Source organism: Styela clava, chromosome 12 (assembly GCF_964204865.1).
Source record: "Styela clava chromosome 12, kaStyClav1.hap1.2, whole genome shotgun sequence".
In the NCBI taxonomy this organism is placed as follows: Eukaryota; Metazoa; Chordata; class Ascidiacea; order Stolidobranchia; family Styelidae; genus Styela; species Styela clava.
The window spans coordinates 4,317,234-4,337,403 of NC_135261.1; the positions used below are offsets into that span (position 1 = coordinate 4,317,234).

Here is a 20,170-nt window from a genome sequence, read left to right on the forward strand (position 1 = left end):
AAGGAGGCAGTAATCGACCAGTGGTTAGATGAAACACTCTGCGGCGGTGAACATGTGCGAGGATTGCTTGACTCCTCACCGTCGTAGGACGGTTTATTAATAACCCATTCTTTGAAAAGAAAGGAATTCTATTAGGCGATGTGACGCTTCGTGGTATGCTCCAGGAATGCGCTCGCCACCGCACATCTAATTACTCTGCGTGGGTTCGCAATTTCGAATCGTGTAGTTATGCGCAAGAAAAGAACGCCGACTGGCACTGCAACTAGGAAGCCACGTCAAATGTTATAAAATTTCTGAATGGACATTTCCCAACCCTTGACCCTAGAAATACTCTCCTTATACTTTACTACTGCAAAATTTTTGATGCTTATTTTGAAGTGTTGGCACTTATAAACCGGTTTATATGTTCAGAGACATTGTTCGGGGAAACATCTATAGCGCCGCGGCTGGCGCATCGCGCTGGGATTTAGAAATACGCAAATACTACTTCAAAATCTGTAAGCGGACGACAAAGAATGACTTCCCCAACAATGAGCATATATACAATGAGTGGAAACTTGCAAAGATTTGCTCATTGTGGCATTGTTCCCTGCATTTTTACGTCGTCCAGCTAAATGGTTCGTTGCATATTAAGAAAACGCATTGCTCGCTGCCAAAATCCCTTGCTTCAGCCGAGTCGGGTGCGAAATTGGCCGTATTAACTTGACTTGAGGTTTTTAATTCTTCAATACATATTTGATTTTGAGTTTCGAAGTATGGTACGCTGAAAGCATACAACTATGAGCATATGCTTATTGGGAATGCATATCTATTAGACAGAAAACGTATCTACAGAACAGAATATGGACCAGTCGCCGAGAGGAGTGCGGTTATTTATGTATTTATTAATTGATATAACATGGGATTCACATATTTCTCCAGGGGGAGAGGAAAGCCGAAAAGAAGGCCTAAATATATGGCGAACCACGGCCTCTCTCAATCATAGCTCTGTGCTCCATATGAATCACATGGCTCTGCAAGATATTCGTTTACTTATTAAAAATACTGCTTTTAACTATAAATTACTCTGGGATATCTTGCCATTGAAAACAAAAGCCAGAAATTGGAAGAAAAGCAGGGAATGAAATGTGTGTATTATGTAATGGAGAACCTGAGTTTGTTTCACATATTTTCATGTATTGTAAATTTACAAAAAATATTCATGAAGATTTTGTTTTAGATATATTAAAATTGATTAGAATACATTTTGTTATCAATATGATTCTTGCATATTATTTAATTTTAACGATCCTTTATATAGTCGTATAGATACTGTTGATTTGGATGCAATTATACTTTTGTAATCAATAGTGAGAAATATTTCATGACTGCTATTAACTATGTGAGCTATTTTTTCTGCAATGCAAAATATTTCCTTCGTCTGCTATTTACTATGTGAATTAATTTTTCTGTAATGTAAAGTATTTCCATAACTGCTTTTACTATGTGCTATGTGGGCTGTTTTTTCGGTACTCGTAGTATGTGTACCAGGTTAGGTTACGATTCTCCTTATTTTTGTTCTATTAAAAGTTCGGGAATTGTCTGTGTTACTCAAGTGAATGTCCCCCTACCGATAGAATTTAGTCCATTTACACAACTTGATATAAAGTAGGCGAACAAAATTAGTTACCTTAATATTGGTACACATACTTCTGGAGCACCATTTTTTTTGTAATGTAAAATATTTAATATGTGAACTAATTTTTCTGTAATGCAAAATATTTTCTACAGCTTCTGTATTTTTTATATGTCACTTTCCATTTCATCGATAATACACATTGTTCATTCTTTGTGGAGTTTTTGGTAACTTTACAGATGGAATAAGACCGACATTCAGCTTTTTCTGTTTCACAACTGTAATACAAAAAGGTACTCTTGAAGTATGTAAACCCAGTTGGTAGACACCGGAACCATGTGTACCGGGTTAGGGTCTACTACATACAAACATTCCCAAACTTTTCAAGCCGCACCCCCTTTTTAGAATTTGTGAAGTCTTGCGCCCCACCTCAAAAATAATTAGCTAACAATAATAAGCTACGAATAACAGTAGTAAGGCGTAAGTATGTTTTATTGGAAAAACATGTGGAAAATACATGGATGGAACAAAATAAATGACAAGTTTTGATATGCAAATATTTACAAGTTTTGATATGCATAAAATTAGCCAAGTCCAGAAGTCAGTATTTTAAACTAATAGAGAGAGAGAGTTTATTTCGTTCGTCAAACCATGAACATATATAAATTATAATAAAAAACACAGATGCTCAGGTGTTTGACTGGGAGACAACGTTACAACATTTCGGGTCATTTAACAGGTTCGGTGTTAAATTCTTCAATACCTCTCATATACCTTATTCACTATATACATTATTCACAAGAATTTTTGATTTGGAAAGTACTAAATAATCATATTTTGTCCTAAGATCATCATTTATTCAGCTGATAAGTTGACATGTATTGCATATCAACTGCATAAAAATGGGTTAGCGAGGATACCTATTATTTGAAAAATTTGTCTACTAAAAATGAATGTAATAGGACATGGATTTTTGATAAGCAAAGATGGGGAAAATTCTATTATTATAGCACTTTAATTATAAACATTTGATAATAGTAATGAAATCATGAGTAGATTTCTTTATACACTATAATTTAAACACACCAAATTATAATACTTGATTATGACTGGCAAGTGATTTGGAGGATAGTAACACACAATAATACATGATCAGGATTTGACCCTTCTCCAGCAGATATATATATGAAATAAAGTGCTCAGGTACATATCTATATTCGGCTACACAGCACGTAACATAGAATGAATTTTAAGGCGAAATATTGATAATATACTGAAATAGCAATGATACCCAATAGGTTCTTTTTAGTATTACCGGTACTAAAAAATAAATAAAGTGCTCATATACATATAGATATTTGAATACAGAGCAAGTATCATAGAATGAAATTTAAGGAAAAAAACTGATAAAATACTAGAATAGCAATTATAATGAACATTATGATACTTTTAAATGAAGTATTACTAAAAAATGAATAATGTGGTCATGTACATAGATATTTGGATACAGAGAATGTGTCATAGAATGGAATTTAGGGCGAAATATGGATGCAAGTATGATAAACAATTTGATATTTTTATAAAAAGTGTTACTAAAAAATAAAATAATAGATTATGGAGTTCCAGCAAGTGTGCTCATAACAAATAAAAAGATAAGATAGCAATTCATTTACTACAGTGAATTTAATTCATTACACATTACTACTTGCTATAACACAGCAGGCACATGATACTCATCGTGTTTTGAACTTTTTTGAAGGTTTTGCTCGCTCTCCAGAACTCTCCATTTTTTATTTGTTTGTATTGTCAGATTGTGGACTTTTCAAAATAAGCTATCTCTATCTATATCAATGAATACAATATCCCAGGTCCCCACTTGGCTGGTTCATATTCTGTTCTGTAGATAAGTTTTCTGCCTGATAGATGGTATGTATTCCCAATAAGCATTACAGTATGCTCATTCGTTCACTCAATGAGTGATTTTAATTACGGTAAATATAAAATAATATATATAATATAAATAAGTTCATATTCCATTTTGCATCCATGATCCAGTATTTATTTTGTTCAATTCCAGTAGTAATCCATACCATAATTAGGTTATTTTAATAAATGCATTGATATAAAACAATAAAAATAAAATTAGTAAATATAAAATACATATCATAAACATATAATTTTCTTTTTAAAATAATGCTTTACATAAATTTTTCAATTCCCTTTCAAATGGGTTGTTTATTCTATAATTCTCTATATTTTTCTACATATTATGGCCCTTTTTATCTGCTTTTTGAGAAAGGTAAAATGTGGTGTTTTATAATTTCTCATGGTCAAAATTTTATATCTCACTATTGATTACAAAAGTATAATTGCATCCAAATCAACAGTATCTATATGACTATATAAAGGATCGTTAAAATTAAATAATATGCAAGAATCATATTGATAACAAAATGTATTCTAATCAATTTTAATATATCTAAAACAAAATCTTCATAAATATTTTTTGTAAATTTACAATACATGAAAATATGTGAAACAAACTCAGGTTCTCCATTAAATAATACACACATATCATTCCCTGTTATTCTTCTAATTTCTGGCTTTTGTTTTCAATGGCAAGATATCCCAGAGTAATTTATAGTTAAAATCAGTATTTTTAATAAGTAAACGAATAGCTCGCAGAGCCATGTGATTCATATGGAGCACAGAGCTATGATTGAGAGAGGCCGTGGTTCGCCATATATTTAGGCCCCATTTTCGGCTTTCTTCTCCCCCTGGATAAATATGTAAATCCCATGTTATATCAATTAATAAATACATAAATAACCGCACTCCTCTCGGCGACTGGTTCATATTCTGTTCTGTAGATACGTTTTCTGTCTAATAGATATGCATTCCCAATAAGCTTATGCTCATAGTTGTATGCTTTCAGCGTACCATACTTCGAAATCCAAAACCAAATATGTATTGAAGAATTAAAGACCTCAATACGGCCAATTTCGCACCCGACTCGACTGAAGCAAGGGATTTTGGCAGCGAGCAATGCGTTTTCTTAATATGCAACGAACCATTTAGCTGGACGACGTAAAAAATGCAGGGAACAATGCCACAATGAGCAAATCTTTGCAAGTTTCCACTCATTGTATATATGCTCATTGCCCCAAGCAACGACATCAGTAATTATGGGTTTATTTTATACAGAATGTAAAAAGAAGCAAAAACGGATAATTCGGAGTAAAATAATCGCGAGAAACCAATACATTACTGGATATCGAGTGGCGACACGCGTTAGTGCATTACAGCAGGGGTCCGCAACTACTTTTTGGCGCGACCTCAAAACAATATTTTCTAATTTCTCGCGACCCAAGCATTTGGTAAACATGTAATTAATGGTCGATTTTAGGACTATTATTGACACTAGCAATTTACTTGCACAAAATTATATGAAACTTGGCAACTTAAAATCTCATTATCTGTCTTATCAAGCAATCCCACACAACTACTACTAACCTCGCATTAGTCGCATTTCTACGAAACAATACAATGGATGTTACCCCGAGCATCGATTTCCTTATTTACTTCCGTAACAATGACCGTTCAGCAAAAAGTCACCAATGACGTAACAACTGAAATCTTTGGAGCGGCTCACACACTTCGTTCAGATATTCAAGCATGGTTGTAAACGTTGCCTCGATTTTGCAGTTGCGTTCATCTGTCAGTTTTCAGTTGTGTTTCCAAAAATTGGTCGTAAATGAAGTGTTTTAGTTGTCATTATGTAGTCCGATGAGTTTTAGTTTAGTTCCAATAATCAAAAATTATTCCGGGAAAGCTGCTTTAGACTAGGCTAAAATGAGCTATTAGTACATATAAAAGACACATGATTGTATATTTCAATAAAAATAATGGTTTTGATCATGTAAATCAGTTTGTAAATGCCGTCTCTTCAAAACACTCGCAAAATAAGCATCCAAACAAATAAACATCAAAGTATAGAAATAATTTTTCTGGGGTCAAGGGTCGAGGAAACGTCCATTGACTACGTCGTAGGATAATAACGATGCAAACAACTACGTAATGAATGTTTCCCCGAATTTTAAGATGTTAAATTCTTTCTATATACTCAACCTGTGCAAAATTGTTGCTACTCATTTTAAGGGTGGTTTTACGATTCGACGCCTATAAACCGGTTTATATGTTTCAAACCATCATTTCAGTTCAAAATATTCAACAAACTTTCATTCAAATGTACCGGTCGCTATTTCATTTAGACTTTTATTTACCAAAATATAACTTAAACCTAACAAATAGCACGCAAAAACAATAAATACTCACAACCATTAAAAGCTGTTTGAGCAGTGGCGGCGCGTCAATAGGGCCAACCTGGGCAATGCCCCGGTTTTTTTTTCGGTATAATAAAAAATATTCGAAAAATACCTCAATATCGGTTGCACAGACTGTCTACACTAGCCATATTCTCCCGACATAGTTCATTTTTCGCTCGCAAAGCCTTCGCCGAACGTCGACGGGGCGACGCCGATTTTGCCCCGGTTACTCATTGTATATCGTATTCTCTCTTTTATCTTCCACTCGCCGCGTTTGTCTCGTTTGTTTTCTGTTTCTTTTACTAAATCATCGGGGCCGATCGGGGCTAGCCCCGAAATTATGACGACACAATGCCGAAGTTTCTTACAACAATGTGTTGTCATATTCACGCATTCCTTCTCGTTCGTTGGTTGCTTGGAGAGTTGATAGTTTCCTCGCCTTCGTTTTTGTCGCTTGTTTCGCTATTTGAATCAGTTAGAGACCTCTAGTCCATTTGCTTTCGATTTTCCACATTCCTTTTGAGCTCCTCACTTCTTTCCGGCTTCGCATTTCTTAGCCTTAGACCTCATAATGAATAAGGTTGATGCACTACTTCGCACTCCGTTTTCGCAGCTGCCGCTGGAACAAAAATTAGAGGTACAACGTCTTGGGCCTTATCAACCAAAAAATTGTTCACTGGAACAATCCCATGACGGAGAAAAGCGTCGGCGTACTTTCTGCGCAGAAACTTGGTATCAAAAACACGAATGGTTGTGTTACAGCGAGGACAAAAATGCACTTTTTTGTTTTTATTGCCTACTTTTTGCTACCGCCCGTGACTCACATTGGTGTAAATTTGGTTTTAGAGATCGTAAACATTTTTCCGAGCGTGACAGGGATCATCAATCTTCTATGGAGCATCTGGACAATGCAGTAAAATACCGAACATTCGGAAATGTTGATATTGCAGCACAGTTGGATGAAGGACGCGCGGTTTCTATTCGTCGGCACAACCAAAACGTCGAGAAAAACCGCCATGTTCTCGGTCGCTTGATAGATGTTTTGAAGTTCATTGGTTGTCACGAGCTGTCCCTCCGTGGGCACGATGAACGGGCTGGCTCTTCTAATAGAGGGGTATTTTTGGATATGGTGGAATACACCGCATCCCTAGATACAGTATTGAGAGATCATCTTGATGCCGCAACTGTTTCGAAAGGGACATCTAAGGATATCCAAAATGATTTGCTCGACTCAATGTATAAAATTTATTTACAACATTTGGCTCTGGAAATTGAGAATTGCCAGTTCCTTTCTATTCAGTCTGACGAGACAACTGACATCACGTGCGTTTCCCAACTGGCTGTGATTTTTCGGTTTGTGAAAGATGGTAAACCTACCGAAAGATTTCACAGCTTTGTACCAATCGTTGATCGCACGGCTTGCGGGATATCGGCTGTACTGAAAGAAGTGTTACAGCCTTACAACGCGAAGTCAAAATTGATAGCTCAAACTTATGACGGCGCGGCAGTCATGAGTGGGTCGAAACATGGTGTTCAAGTTTATATAAAAGAAGATTTTTCTCATGCGCATTTTTTTACATTGTTATGCACACCAATTTAACCTCGTTATTAAAAATATGTGTCTTGATACCCCTCTCGTCCGTATATTTTTTGCAAATGTTTCGGGGTTTTCTTCATTTTTTTCCGTTTCGGCGGAGCGCTCTGACCTCCTTCGCCAGATATGTAGCCTCCGTCTCCCAGCTTGTGCACCAACACGTTGGAACTTCCAATCACGCGTGGTGCAGGGCGTGTCCGAAATTAGGTCTGAGCTCATTGAGTGTTTCAATGGCATTCAGAGCTCTCCGGTTTGGGACGAACGCTCTGTGAGGGAGGCGGCAGGTCTGAAGCGTCTGCTAGAAGATGGTGACTTTTCATTTTTTCTCCACAATATTCTATCACGTGGATGTATTATACGGCGCATTGCAGTCAAGGCTAATGGATGGAGCGTCTGTACAGTCGTGTATTTCAGACTTCTGCGATGCTGTATCTCGTATCCAGGAAACAATAAAATACGACGACACATGGAGTGCTTCTTTACGCCGCGGGCAAACAACGCAGCGTTTGATTTTGTCTGCAAAGGAATGCTGTGACAATCTGGTGAATCAAATAGGCGATCGTCTGCGCACTGAACACCTTGCCGCGTTCTCTTTGATGAACCCCAAAATTTTGTCAAAATTTGCTCGTCAATTTCCCATCCATTTGTTGGCTACTGTCTCCAAATTTTACCCCATGATAAAGTGGGTAAATTGGAAAATGAATTTCGATGTATATACACCAATCAAACTTTTTTGAACATCACGTCAACTTGCGGGCTCTATGGGTTCTTCATAGATAACACTCTAGTAACTACCTTTGCGGCGTCTGCAAAATTTCTGGACATCATTTTGACGACGCCTATTTCTTCCGCCGACGCAGAGCAAACATTCAGCACGCTGAAGCGTATTAAAACGTATCTCAGAAACACAATGAAGCAAGATAGATTAAATTCCTTGGCTGTTTTATCCATTCACAGAGACGTTATTTCTGGGATGCATGACTTTAATCAGCGCGTTATTGAGCAATTTGCTTCAAAGAAACCGTGTGTGCGTGTTGCATATATGTTCAAGCAGTAGAAGTCTAGCAGCATATATATCTATGAGTGAGCGACGCATGTCCTTATCTTTGCATTACTTTTCTTTCTTCAAAATAACGTTTTAAACCTTATTTTAGGTTTTGTCTGCTTTCCCGAAGTTTCTGTTAATATGCCATTGTATTTATCTGGGTAAATATTGCCTTTCCTTTTGGAAGAGGTTTCAAAATAAACTATGTCTATATTTATTAATCCCTTGACTTGGACCGGTTTTAAAGACACTTTCTTATCGTTAAAAATTGTCGTTTTCGCCAATTGGTTGTTACCGATGGAATGGTTTTTATACTCATAAAATGATGGGAGAACTTACAGCGCTCATCCTGTCCCCGTAGATGGGGGTGACTTGATCCCGCAGTAGCTTGCCCCGGTTGTCAAAATGACCACGCGCCGCCACTGTGTTTGAGTGACACAAAAGTGTCTGAGCGGCTGCTAAAACGTTTATTGTTACGTCAAATTTTGCACGTATGCTGATTGGTCAATGTTACGGCAGTAAATAACAAAGTCGAAACAACCATAATTCTAATTAGAAGGTTACGCTACACATACGCTATGCTTATATTTATGGCAAATTTAAATTGTTTTGCGACCCAGTGCGGAATTTGGGTCACGATCCCGTATTTGCGGACCCGTGCATCACAGAACTGATACATTCTTTGTTTATTTCGTAACAATGGCGAATCAGAATATAAAAACGTATTTGCTTGCGTGCCCCTGATTGGCTGATAAAATTCAATTTAATTTGATTGCCAGAAAAAATGAGTCAGTATAGAAATATTACCAGTTATAAATCGAGTAGTAAATGTGCATAAAGTGGAACAACTATTGCTTCGCAATTTAAGTGAGTTTGTTTTATTAAAAACAGATATTATATCAAAGGCACGCACACAAACAAAAACATTGTAACAAAAGAGTCCGACTTTCCTCTCGTTTTGCGCGCTCCGCTTGGGGTATGGCGAAATAGAATATCCTGTCTTTTGTTCAGTTGGGTATTTATTACCTGTCTGGTAGGAAGGCTATAAAGTTGTATTGATTCCCGGGTTTCAATTATTACTTCTGCGTTTTGCTTTATTATCGAAGTATATAGTCTACTAGTTTGTAAAATATTATTATATGTATATATGACAAGCTGTGGATAACGATACATTAGCTGGCAGTTTATGGTGCGGAACGAAAATTAGAACAGTCAGAAATTTTCTTCCGCTTCCACTAAAATTTCACTCCGCTACCACATAATTTTGGAGTGTGAAATTAAACACAAAATATCTACCACCCACCAAATTTGCACACCCCCTTCCCCCCAAACTAAATAGCCGGGAAACATTCTGAGAACAGTTGTGCAGTCATCAGGGTCGTGGAGGTGTCGGAAATTCGGATCTCAGGCGTTAAATATAATATACTTTTTTATATTCAGTCTTAAACTAGGTTGATGTGATAATTTATATTGTATTTATTGCATATTTTGGTATTCTCAACTCATATGTTTTCTGGCAAATGTAATTTATCTGCTGAGTCATACTCAGCTTATTTTAGTTGAGTCATGTTTTGTTGGTGCTTTATCACTTCATTGTGTACTGCTTTAAGGTGCTGCTAACGTTTCAGTTACTTAAAGCCTACTATTTGTGGATGGATTTGTTTGTGAAGTAAAAAAATAAAATTAGGTTACCACAATTAACATATTAAAAGGATAATCTAATCGGTATGGGTAACAACGAGTCAACAAGTAAAAGAGTAATGGATCTCGTAATAGACGGTGACGTCATCAACGCAATGTGCAGCAATAATCCGGACGTGAAATGCATTTTGATTAAACCAAGAGACGTCACAGAAATTCATATCAAGACCACAGTGAAGGGAGATGATCTAAGTAACGTCTGTAAAATAATCCGCACAACTGGAAACTTGCAGAAGCTCATCATGCCTAAAATTCTACAAATTGATCGATTGCTCAACAACGTACTGGATGCTATTCTCGAACGGCCCGAATCCCCGGTAAGTACAATGTTGCTCTATTGCATTCATGAATTATTTAACGTATAAGATATAAGACATCGTGGCAACAATATAACGATAGTTTAGATTTTAGACAACATATATATGAACACGAAAGCCAAAACTGCTCTTATTTTCAATGTTCACGTTTTAGATTTGTTACATCGATTTAAGCGGGAGTACCGACATTGATGCCGGCGCCGCCCAGAAATTGCGTCGTATTTTGAAAAATCCTGGCGTCAAACATCTCGATCTGAAAGACTGCAATATGGATGCTGAAGTTTTATCAGAATTATTTGAAGGATACCGTGAAGGCGGTATCGGACGGGTACGTTGACAGCCAATCAGTCCCTTTTTTTTTTGACCCCCTTCGAGTTTTTTTGAAAACTGAAAAAGTGGCCAATAACGCGTGCAATTGCCTTTTGCTAAAATCGCTGATTGTTTTCATCATCCTGACATGTTTTTTACACAGTAAACGCCTTTATATTGGTGTTTATTCTCTCTAAATCACAAATTTGTGCCACGATAACGATAATGATTATTTTATTTTTGTACTGGCACGGAATCGGCAATCCAGTGAGAGTTATTATTATTAGTTCATCTGCATTAGTTCACCTGCATTTTTGATTTTCATCTGAGTTTCGAAGGACAAACGAAGGAGTAAATCCACGACCAAAATTTTTTGATTGAAAAGCGGCAATATAAAATGCTGAAAATAAAACGTATGTAAGTTTTTTTGAGGCCACGACAGTCTAAAAACGCTTTTATAGGCATTGAAAATCGCAAAATGTCGTGTTCCAAGGGCACATATTATGTTTGATCGGCGTTTAGAAACATGTCGTCACTAAATCGAAACACGGTTAATTGTGGGCGGGATTAGCCTTTTATTCATTACTTTGTAATTGCCGTCAAAAATTTCGTGTTAACATTAAACAAAGTTGAAAAACGCGATTTCCCCGTGTTGTGATGATATATATATATATGTATATATATAAGATAATTTATCTAAAGTATATTCGATCAATTTTTATTGTACTTAAATAGATTTTACTCTGTGAGATTTTACAGCAGATTTTCAAAAAGTTTTATCCTTGAAAATAATCGGAGCAGCATTGCGATTGAGCGGAGTCAGTGTTACAGGTGCTTCTCAAATTTGTCGAATTCACAAAATACGGATCAAAACAATATATAATGGGGCAGTTCACCACACATTTTTTGTCCGCTGATTGCCGTGGTGTTTAAGAGTGACTCTTGTTTTGTCGACACAACCACAGGTTAAATTGAAGACAGTTAAATTAGTAAAGCAAGACATTTTAAATATGCCCAAATCGGTCATAGATTGATTATTTTGCATAACAGAATAATCGTTTTCGGTTGAAAACGTCGGCTCTTTTAACAAGTGGCGTACTGGCGTGACTGTTTGACATCATGTATTCGAGGCGGTGAATATGTATTTTGGATTTACTGTTGTACTTTATATGTATTTTCATTGTATAAAGTAAAATTGTATTATACGAAATTTTATACCAGATATTAATATTTTTCTAACGGCGATAACGAGTTCGCAAGATTGCAAAAATAGGTATCCAATTTAAATACATCAGGCAGCTTATCTCATATTTTTATGTCCACAGATCGCCGTGGTATTTTACTGTAGGAATGTCTACGTTGGAACGTTGGACACAATTAAATTAATATATAGAGACATTTTAAAATTTAGTAGTTGTCATGGATTGAACATTTTACGCAACAGAAAACTCATTATACGCTAAAAAGGCGGCTCTTTTAACGAGCTCGTAATTGCTATGACTGTTGTAGACGACGATGGAAATTTCCGATATTGACTTTCAGTTTCTATTCGTTGCCATGATGATGTTCTGCTTGTATAACTATAGACATTTCAATTGTTAGCTAAACTATATTGCTATGTCTAAAAGTTACCACGTTAATTTTAACATGACGCAGTTTCTTAATTATTCCCACAGGAATTGGACGTAAAAGGCAGTAAGATATCAGAAAAAATGGTTTTATACAATCAGGATGTTCTCTTCTGCGAAAATGTTAAATGGACGCGATGGAGTAAGTAATATTATATTGTCTTATATTAGAGGCTCTAAAAGTTCTCCATGCGAAGCCCCAGGGATTGGTGTGGTAAACCATGCCATTAATTTAATTTGTCAACGGTAGCGTCAAAATGTGGCAATGAGGGGCAATGTTCCCTCTAAAGTGTGCGCATGCTCCGTAAATAATATTCAAAGTCTTCAGGGGCTCCATAACACCAAAAGTTTAGGGACCCCTGTTGTATATAATGGTGAATATTTTGTTTCCCGCAACTGTGAAAATTTAGCGGTGCAATAGCATGTATTTTGTGTGTTGATTTATTTTCCAACTGAGCGAGGCATGGTAGTTGCTTTATATTGTTTCAACATTTAATTGAAATATTAAAAAAACGGCTACTGTACGTATCGCCTATGAATATAAATTGGTGATTACTAGACTGGCCGTCGCAGGGTGATCGAGTCCCGCGAGGATAATTCTGTGCGAGAAGATTGCTGAAATCCCCACGGCCGTAAGGTGGTCCACGTAACTGTTGGTCGGTTACCGTTTCCTCCACAATAAAGATTTTGCATCTGAAACAAATAATTAACAAATCTCATACCCGACATAGGTTGGTAATCTGACGAGAAGCCATGGTTCGGCGTATGATTGAGCCACCGCTTTTCCTCTCTTCAGGGATGAATATAAAAATCCTGTTTGCTATAATAACACTCGTTTCCTCTTTGCCTTGCAGTGGGGAAGGGAACCGCAAGCAGCGATATGATGCAACTCAACAATGTTCCTCCAGCTTACGAAAACTAAGACAACAACTTTTTGTGAAGCGAGAAAAGTGTATATATATATTAAAGGGGCTAAAATGGAACCCCGCACAAAGTTTTCATTATACCCAAAGTTGACGCTAACCAATTTTATTTTTATTTTAAACATTCAAGAAGTCCTGAATGAAAAACCTGCTATCCGATTAAAAATCGAGCCGAACATTTTACCCTCGAAATTCGGAAACATTTTTTACAGTATTGATTTGTTAAAAATTATGCAAATATTTCATACTATAATTCCTCTATACAAATGTAATAAACGATTGCATCAATCCACAGACTCGTTTGATTTATAAATTAAACAACCGTCTTCAATTTGCAAATGTAAGATACCGCATGTCGTCATATTTATATATATTCGGGATAGTAATGGGCGCTGAACATACAGTGATTTTCAATAGGAGTTCCGCGGAACACTGGTGTTCCATGGAGGACTTTCAGGTGTTCCGCGTTTAAAATTAAATGGGCCGCCTCGTGGCCCATCGTTGTCACGCGTTTTCATTTTAGAGAAAATTTGCTTCTGCTTGGGACCAACGTTGTCATGCATAACCCTACGCGCACAAACGGTGTTCCCTGGGTTTCTAACTCACTACTGATTTTCTTGAGCAATATTCATTAAATTAAAAACGGGAATGTTCTATACATTCTCTATGCTACAAGTCCAACTAGAAGTAATACATTTATAATAATGATAAGAGAATATAGAATTGAGTACGAAAATTCGGGAAATTTGTTTTTACATGTAGAAAATAATTGAATTGGAGAATGTCGCTCAACTACTCAGTTGTCCGGACACTCTTGCGATACCGGAACCGTCTGTACCCATGCAATCACTCATGAAACGAATGTGAGATACGGATAGTCTAGCTAGTAGAATATAGTGTATCGAGGGATGGATTGAACGCAGCCAGTAGACTCGTCTGTCGGCTCTAGCCACTACTGTCTGATCGTACAACCATGAGGCTGGAAGGCGATTATGGTTAGACCTGATTTCAATGGAACGTGCATGTCGGCATGTGCATACGTATGGCATACCAGTACCGCACCGGTACGGCATACCGTACAGCCGTAACGTACCGATCCAGACGAATAATAAATCGCGTGGGCTCAACCATTTATTTCAATCCATTCCTCGATTCACCATATTCTACTAGACCAGCGGTTCCCAAACTATGGGTCTCGACCCCCTGGTGGGTCGCAAAAGGAATCTTAGTGGGTCGTGAAAAGATGTATAAAGCTTTGAATAATCATACTGGTTATTAGGATTGGTGGCGACTCGAATACGTGAATCTTCAAGAAATTAAATTGCATTTAAATTCTAATCTGTGGAAGTTTCCTTTTTACGATCTTCTCAAAAGAACTAAAATTTGCTACTTAAAGAATGATCATGTGGCTTTTTTTACGCATAGCAGTTTTGTAGACTGTACAGCACTTCTTACCGTGTTTCCCCGAAATTTAGACAGAATTTAGATTTATTTTCTTTTGAAGAATAACACTATGTTTTTATTTTGGAAGAGGTCTTTTGCGTTCCTTTATCAGAAAATCAAAGTTAAGTGGGTCGCCATAAGCTGTGGTAATAAATAGTGGGTTCCGACTCTAGAAAGTTTGGGAACCCCTGCACCAGACTATCCGTATCTCCCACTCGTTTCATGAGTGACTGTAGGCTGGGTACCGGGTACGATAAGACGGTATCGGTATCGCACAAGTGTCTGGACAACTGAGCATTTAAGCAGCATTCTCCAATTCAATTACCTTCTACACGTAAAAACAAATTTCTCGAATTTTCGTACTCAATTCTATATTCTCTTATCAGTATTATATATATATATATAACTTCTAGTTAAACGTGTATCATGGAGAATTTATAGTACATTTGCATATTGGATTTATTTAATATTGCTGAAGAAAATCAGTAATGAGTTAGAAACCCAGGGAACACCGTATGTGCGCGTAGGATTATGCATGACAACGTTGGTCCCAAGCCGAAGCATATTTCCTCAAAATAAAAACGCGCGGCCCATCGTTGTCAACCTTTTCATTTTCTTTTTATTCACGTTTTTTTTTTTTTAATTTTTTTTTTCTTCTTTTCATTCCGTTTTTATTTTATTTTCGTTTTTATTTATAATTTTAATTTTTTATTTTTTTTTCATTTTTTTTTTATGTTTTTCCACAACTATTTTTTTATTTTCTTTTATTTTGAGTTTTTTATTTTTATTTTTTCTTCAATTTTATGCGTGACAACGATGGGCCACCATACATATGAGATTACGGGACGAGATCATGAAACTCAAACAACTGGATTTTGGATGTAAAATGGAACACGCTGAATCACAGTGCAGCAGTGTGGTGGACTAATTGGTGTTGAGGCCACTGATGATCAAGTCCAACTGCAGTATGAAACAGAACATTCACAAAGTGTAAAGAGAATAAAAAATTCATGAAAATGTATTGCGGATAAATGTTTTTATAGGAGATCAACATACGAACATTTATCGACCGTACAGGACATTCGACTTATGCTAATTTCAAGCAGAAATGTGCTGGTGCTCTGATATTAAAACTGCAGACTGTCGGACGGTAAAGTAATCTGGTGTCGAAGGATTCATTTTGTGATGATCAATAGATCATATTGTAGAAAAATTTTGAGAATTTAAAATAACACTATTCGTTAATAAAGGGTACATATGACGCCAAAGATCTTCGGTTTATCCAATGAGCATATACACAATGAGTGGAAACTTCCAAATATTTGCTCAATAATCCATTGTGACCTGCATTTTTTACGTCGTCCAGCTAAATGGTTCGTTGCATATGGAAAAAGCATATCGCTCGCTGCAAAAATCCCTCGTTTCGGCCGCGCCGGTTGCGAAATTGGCCGTATTGAGGCTTTTAATTTTTCGATTGGTGTTCGGTTTTGGGTTTCGAAGTATGGTACGTTGAAAGCATACTGACTATATAGGCTACATATGCTTATTGGGAATGCATATCTATTAGCTATAGCACAGAATCAAGTGCGGTTATTTCTGATTATAGCATGGGATTTAGGTACATATTTATCCATGGGAAAGGAAAGGGATAAGAAGTCTTAAATATATGGCGAACCAAGCTTCTCGCAATCATAGTTTATAAGGCGCTCCATAAGAAGCCCCAGGGCTCTCCGATTTCAAACCACTCTGGCAGTCTGGGATATCTTGACAATAAAAACGAAGACAAAAATTAGAAGAATAGCAGGGAATCGGCTTTCCTCTCCACATGAGTAAATATGTTAACCCCATCCTATATCAATGAATACAAAGCCCCACGTCCCCCTTTACATGGGTCGTAACGAGTGGTGGGATTCAAATTTTTTGTCAGCTGGTTCCATCACAAAAGTCATAGTTTTCGGCCGGTTCTGTTACATGTTTTTTTAGTAATGCTGACCGATTCGCTGATCTCATTAAATTCCGTGAGACGGTTCTATAGAACGGGCTAAATCCCACCACTGGTCTTAACCCTCCTTTGGTTTGAAAAAAATTTTCATGCGAAACTTCTTCCACAAAAAAGCAGCACCGTCGTTTTACGGTCGCGCATTATGGTTTCGTCAAAACGATATTATTCTGCGTATTATCACCGCAGCGCAATTAACACCGCCATACTTTTTTATCTTCATGATATGTTATTTTTTTAGTTGGCGCTGATAATGACAAATAAGAATGCGTGATTGTTGACTGTTATTCAGTAACGCGTATGTAACCGCCGTTATGGCCTTTCGAAATGAAAGAAGGGTTATGAGCTAATTTCAGGACATTCTCTTCACGATTTCTTTTATTTTAATACAAAGCAGGGCGCATTGAAAAGCAAAATAGAATTTATTAACATAATTTTACAACGAGTTACGTAAAATTTACCGACGGCTATCGCCAACAGACAGAAAACGATGAATGTGAGACTTTTTTTATTTCGTGTCATTTTTGTGCCATCATATTTTTCAATTTCTAATTTTGCGTAAATCACGTCAACATCGTTTTTGTAAATTTAGAAACGTTGAATCAGATAAGCAAGGCATGTATTCTATGCAAATTTCCCGAGATATTGCGGAGAAATAATATTTTGACCACGTAGAAATGCCATTATTGCTGATTTATTCACGTGTTAAGTATCAGTGTTTTAAACCAAAGCTGAGTTACGTGAATACTCAACACTGAGTATTCTAGAGATTACCAATTTGCGGAGTTTTTTAATTGTTATTTAATAGGAAAGTAACACGGAAACGATATAAAATTAAAACATAAAAATGTCAACTATCAGCTTCACAAATATCGCATCCCAGGGTCAGTAATGATACTATTGTTTGCTCAAAATTGGGACCGTAACTGCGATACAAATCCAACACAGAAGACAAAAATCAGAATAAAATTAATTTTTGTTGTGAATACATTCCTTAATAGTTGTCTTTAACATCTTCGCCGATGTTCGTTGAAATATTCGAATAATTTTATATAAATAAAATACGGTTTGCCCACCACTAATCACGGCGCATGTGAATAATCAATAAATGACAATAAAAAATCAACTTTGTTAGCATCAAATTCCGAGTAAAATTTCCACATTTCATGATTCGATCGGCACTACAGGGGAGCGTGTTTTTGTATATATTCACCAAACACCGTCAAGAAAACAGAGGCGAGCTACACGTGACTGTGGAATTTCGCTGTGAACGACGCATTGTTTTTAATTTATCACACGCCTCACGCCATCGTGAATTGAACATTTGGCGCACTGTTTTAATTTCACCGTATGCCCCCCACCCCGTTGGAAAAATCCTGGCTGCGACCCTTGTTCAAATTCTATATCTCAAATCTCAATATTGATTACAAATATATAATTGCATCCAAATCAACAGTATCTATATATATGATTATTTGAAGGATCGTTGAATTTACATAATATACATGCAAAAATCATAATTGACAACAAAATGTACTCTAAATAATAAAATAAAAAAACAAACTGTTTTGTGTAAATTCACAAAACATGAAAATGGCAAATTTTTTATTTGCAAGATATCCCAGAGTAATTTATAGTTAAAATCAGTATTTTTAATAAGTATACGAATATCTCACAATGTCCAGGCAGCCTGGGGGTTCATATGGAGCACAGAGCTATTTGGAGAGGCCGTGGTTAGCCATTTATTAGGCTTTCGGCTTTATTGGCTTTCCTCTCCCCTGGATAAACATGTAAGTCCCATGTTATATCAATGAATAAATACAGCAATAACCGCACCCCACGTGGCGACTGATTCATATTCTGTTCTGTATCTACGGTTTCTGCCTAATAGAAATATATTCCCAATATGCATATGCTTCGAGTTAGTATGCTTTCAACGTACCATACTTCGAAACCCAAAACCGAACACGAATAGAGAAGTTAAAAGCCTCAATACGGCCATTTCGCACTCGACCCAGCTGAAACAAGGGATTTTTGCAGCGAACGAATGTGATTTCTTCATATGCAACGAACCATTTAGCTGGACGACGTAAAAATGCAGGGGACATTGGATTAATGAGCAAATATTTGGAAGTTTCCACTCATTGTATATATATTCTCATTGGTTTATCGCAATATCACAAAATAAACATTCAATTAACAGCGACATTTGATTTTGTCAGATGGTGGACAGATATTTAACAAAAAAAAACATACACCTAATAACCAGTAATGGAATTCAAATTTTTTGTCAGCCGGTTCTTTCACAAAAGTCATTTGTTACCAACAGAACATTGACCAGTAACCAGTAATGCTAACCGGTTCGCTGATCTCATAAAATTTCGTTAGACGGTTCTATAGAACCGGTGCGAAACTCGGAAATTTGATTTGGTGTTTTATTTGTGATATATATATGAAGTGTTTCGCGGTTCAAAAATGGTTGAAATCTCTGGAATATAGGTACCAGTTTTTGCTATGTAAAAGGCTGCTGGGCTGCCATATAGACAGCATGCATAGGCTTACCATATATATGGAGCAAAAAACGGTACAGCGCGGATTAAAACGGTAGATCTGAACGACTTTGACTTCCCGCGAACCCATAAAGAGAATCGGCACTTGTTTTCAAAAATCAGAAATCAAATGAAAATACATATTAGACCATTCTACATCATGTATGTACAACGTGTATTTTCTTAACGTTGAAAAAATAAAGCGCTGATTACAAATTATTTGGACCTCCAAAAGTATGTGCACCAGGTACGGTTCAGGTTGTACGCCATCTTGGTGCACATACCCCGGGAGCGCCAATTATTCACAATATTACGATCGTCACGTCGATTTCGATGAAACGCGGATATATATTAACAATAATATGCTGATGTCCAGGAAACAATCATGAGAGCCAACTAGCCAACTTTTATTAAATGTTCATATTCAAAGTGTCCCAAATCGTGTTATAAAATGTTACATTCTTCATTTTCTATTTTATAAATGTGATATACCAAGCTTATATTGCATTCATGACACTTCCACGGTAACCTGAGCCCATTATTGGACACGTTAGTGGACTTATGATTTGTTTTAATAATATGTTGTTGTTGTTTTTTTCCTCCTTCGTCATTATAAAATCGCTTTTCTCTTCGAATACTGGACCAATTGCTTTGAAATTTTCAGTGGTTAAAAATTGATTTTTTTCGCCAGAAAGCTATTACTTTTACTTATTTCAAAAATT

At 36.5% G+C, this 20,170-nt stretch overlaps 1 protein-coding gene across 1 annotated transcript; it reads left to right on the forward strand.

The window, feature by feature from the left end:
* The first annotated feature begins 10,165 nt into the window (after positions 1 to 10,165).
* Positions 10,166 to 13,744, forward strand: LOC120330212 (uncharacterized). Its single transcript, XM_039397076.2, has 4 exons — positions 10,166 to 10,597; positions 10,752 to 10,925; positions 12,583 to 12,676; positions 13,389 to 13,744. The coding sequence occupies exons 1-4, from the start codon at positions 10,307 to 10,309 to the stop codon at positions 13,454 to 13,456; spliced, it is 627 nt and encodes a 208-aa protein (XP_039253010.1). The 5' UTR covers positions 10,166 to 10,306; the 3' UTR covers positions 13,457 to 13,744.
* The last annotated feature ends 6,426 nt before the right edge of the window (positions 13,745 to 20,170 follow it).

Bases quoted from the DNA above. Each gene is read 5' to 3' on its own strand.
- LOC120330212 (XM_039397076.2), top strand. From the start codon at position 10,307: ATGGGTAACAACGAGTCAACAAGTAAAAGAGTAATGGATCTCGTAATA. The intron at 10,598-10,751 runs GTAAGTACAATG...TTCACGTTTTAG, and splicing joins TCGAACGGCCCGAATCCCCG to ATTTGTTACATCGATTTAAG. The intron at 10,926-12,582 runs GTACGTTGACAG...TTATTCCCACAG, and splicing joins GTGAAGGCGGTATCGGACGG to GAATTGGACGTAAAAGGCAG.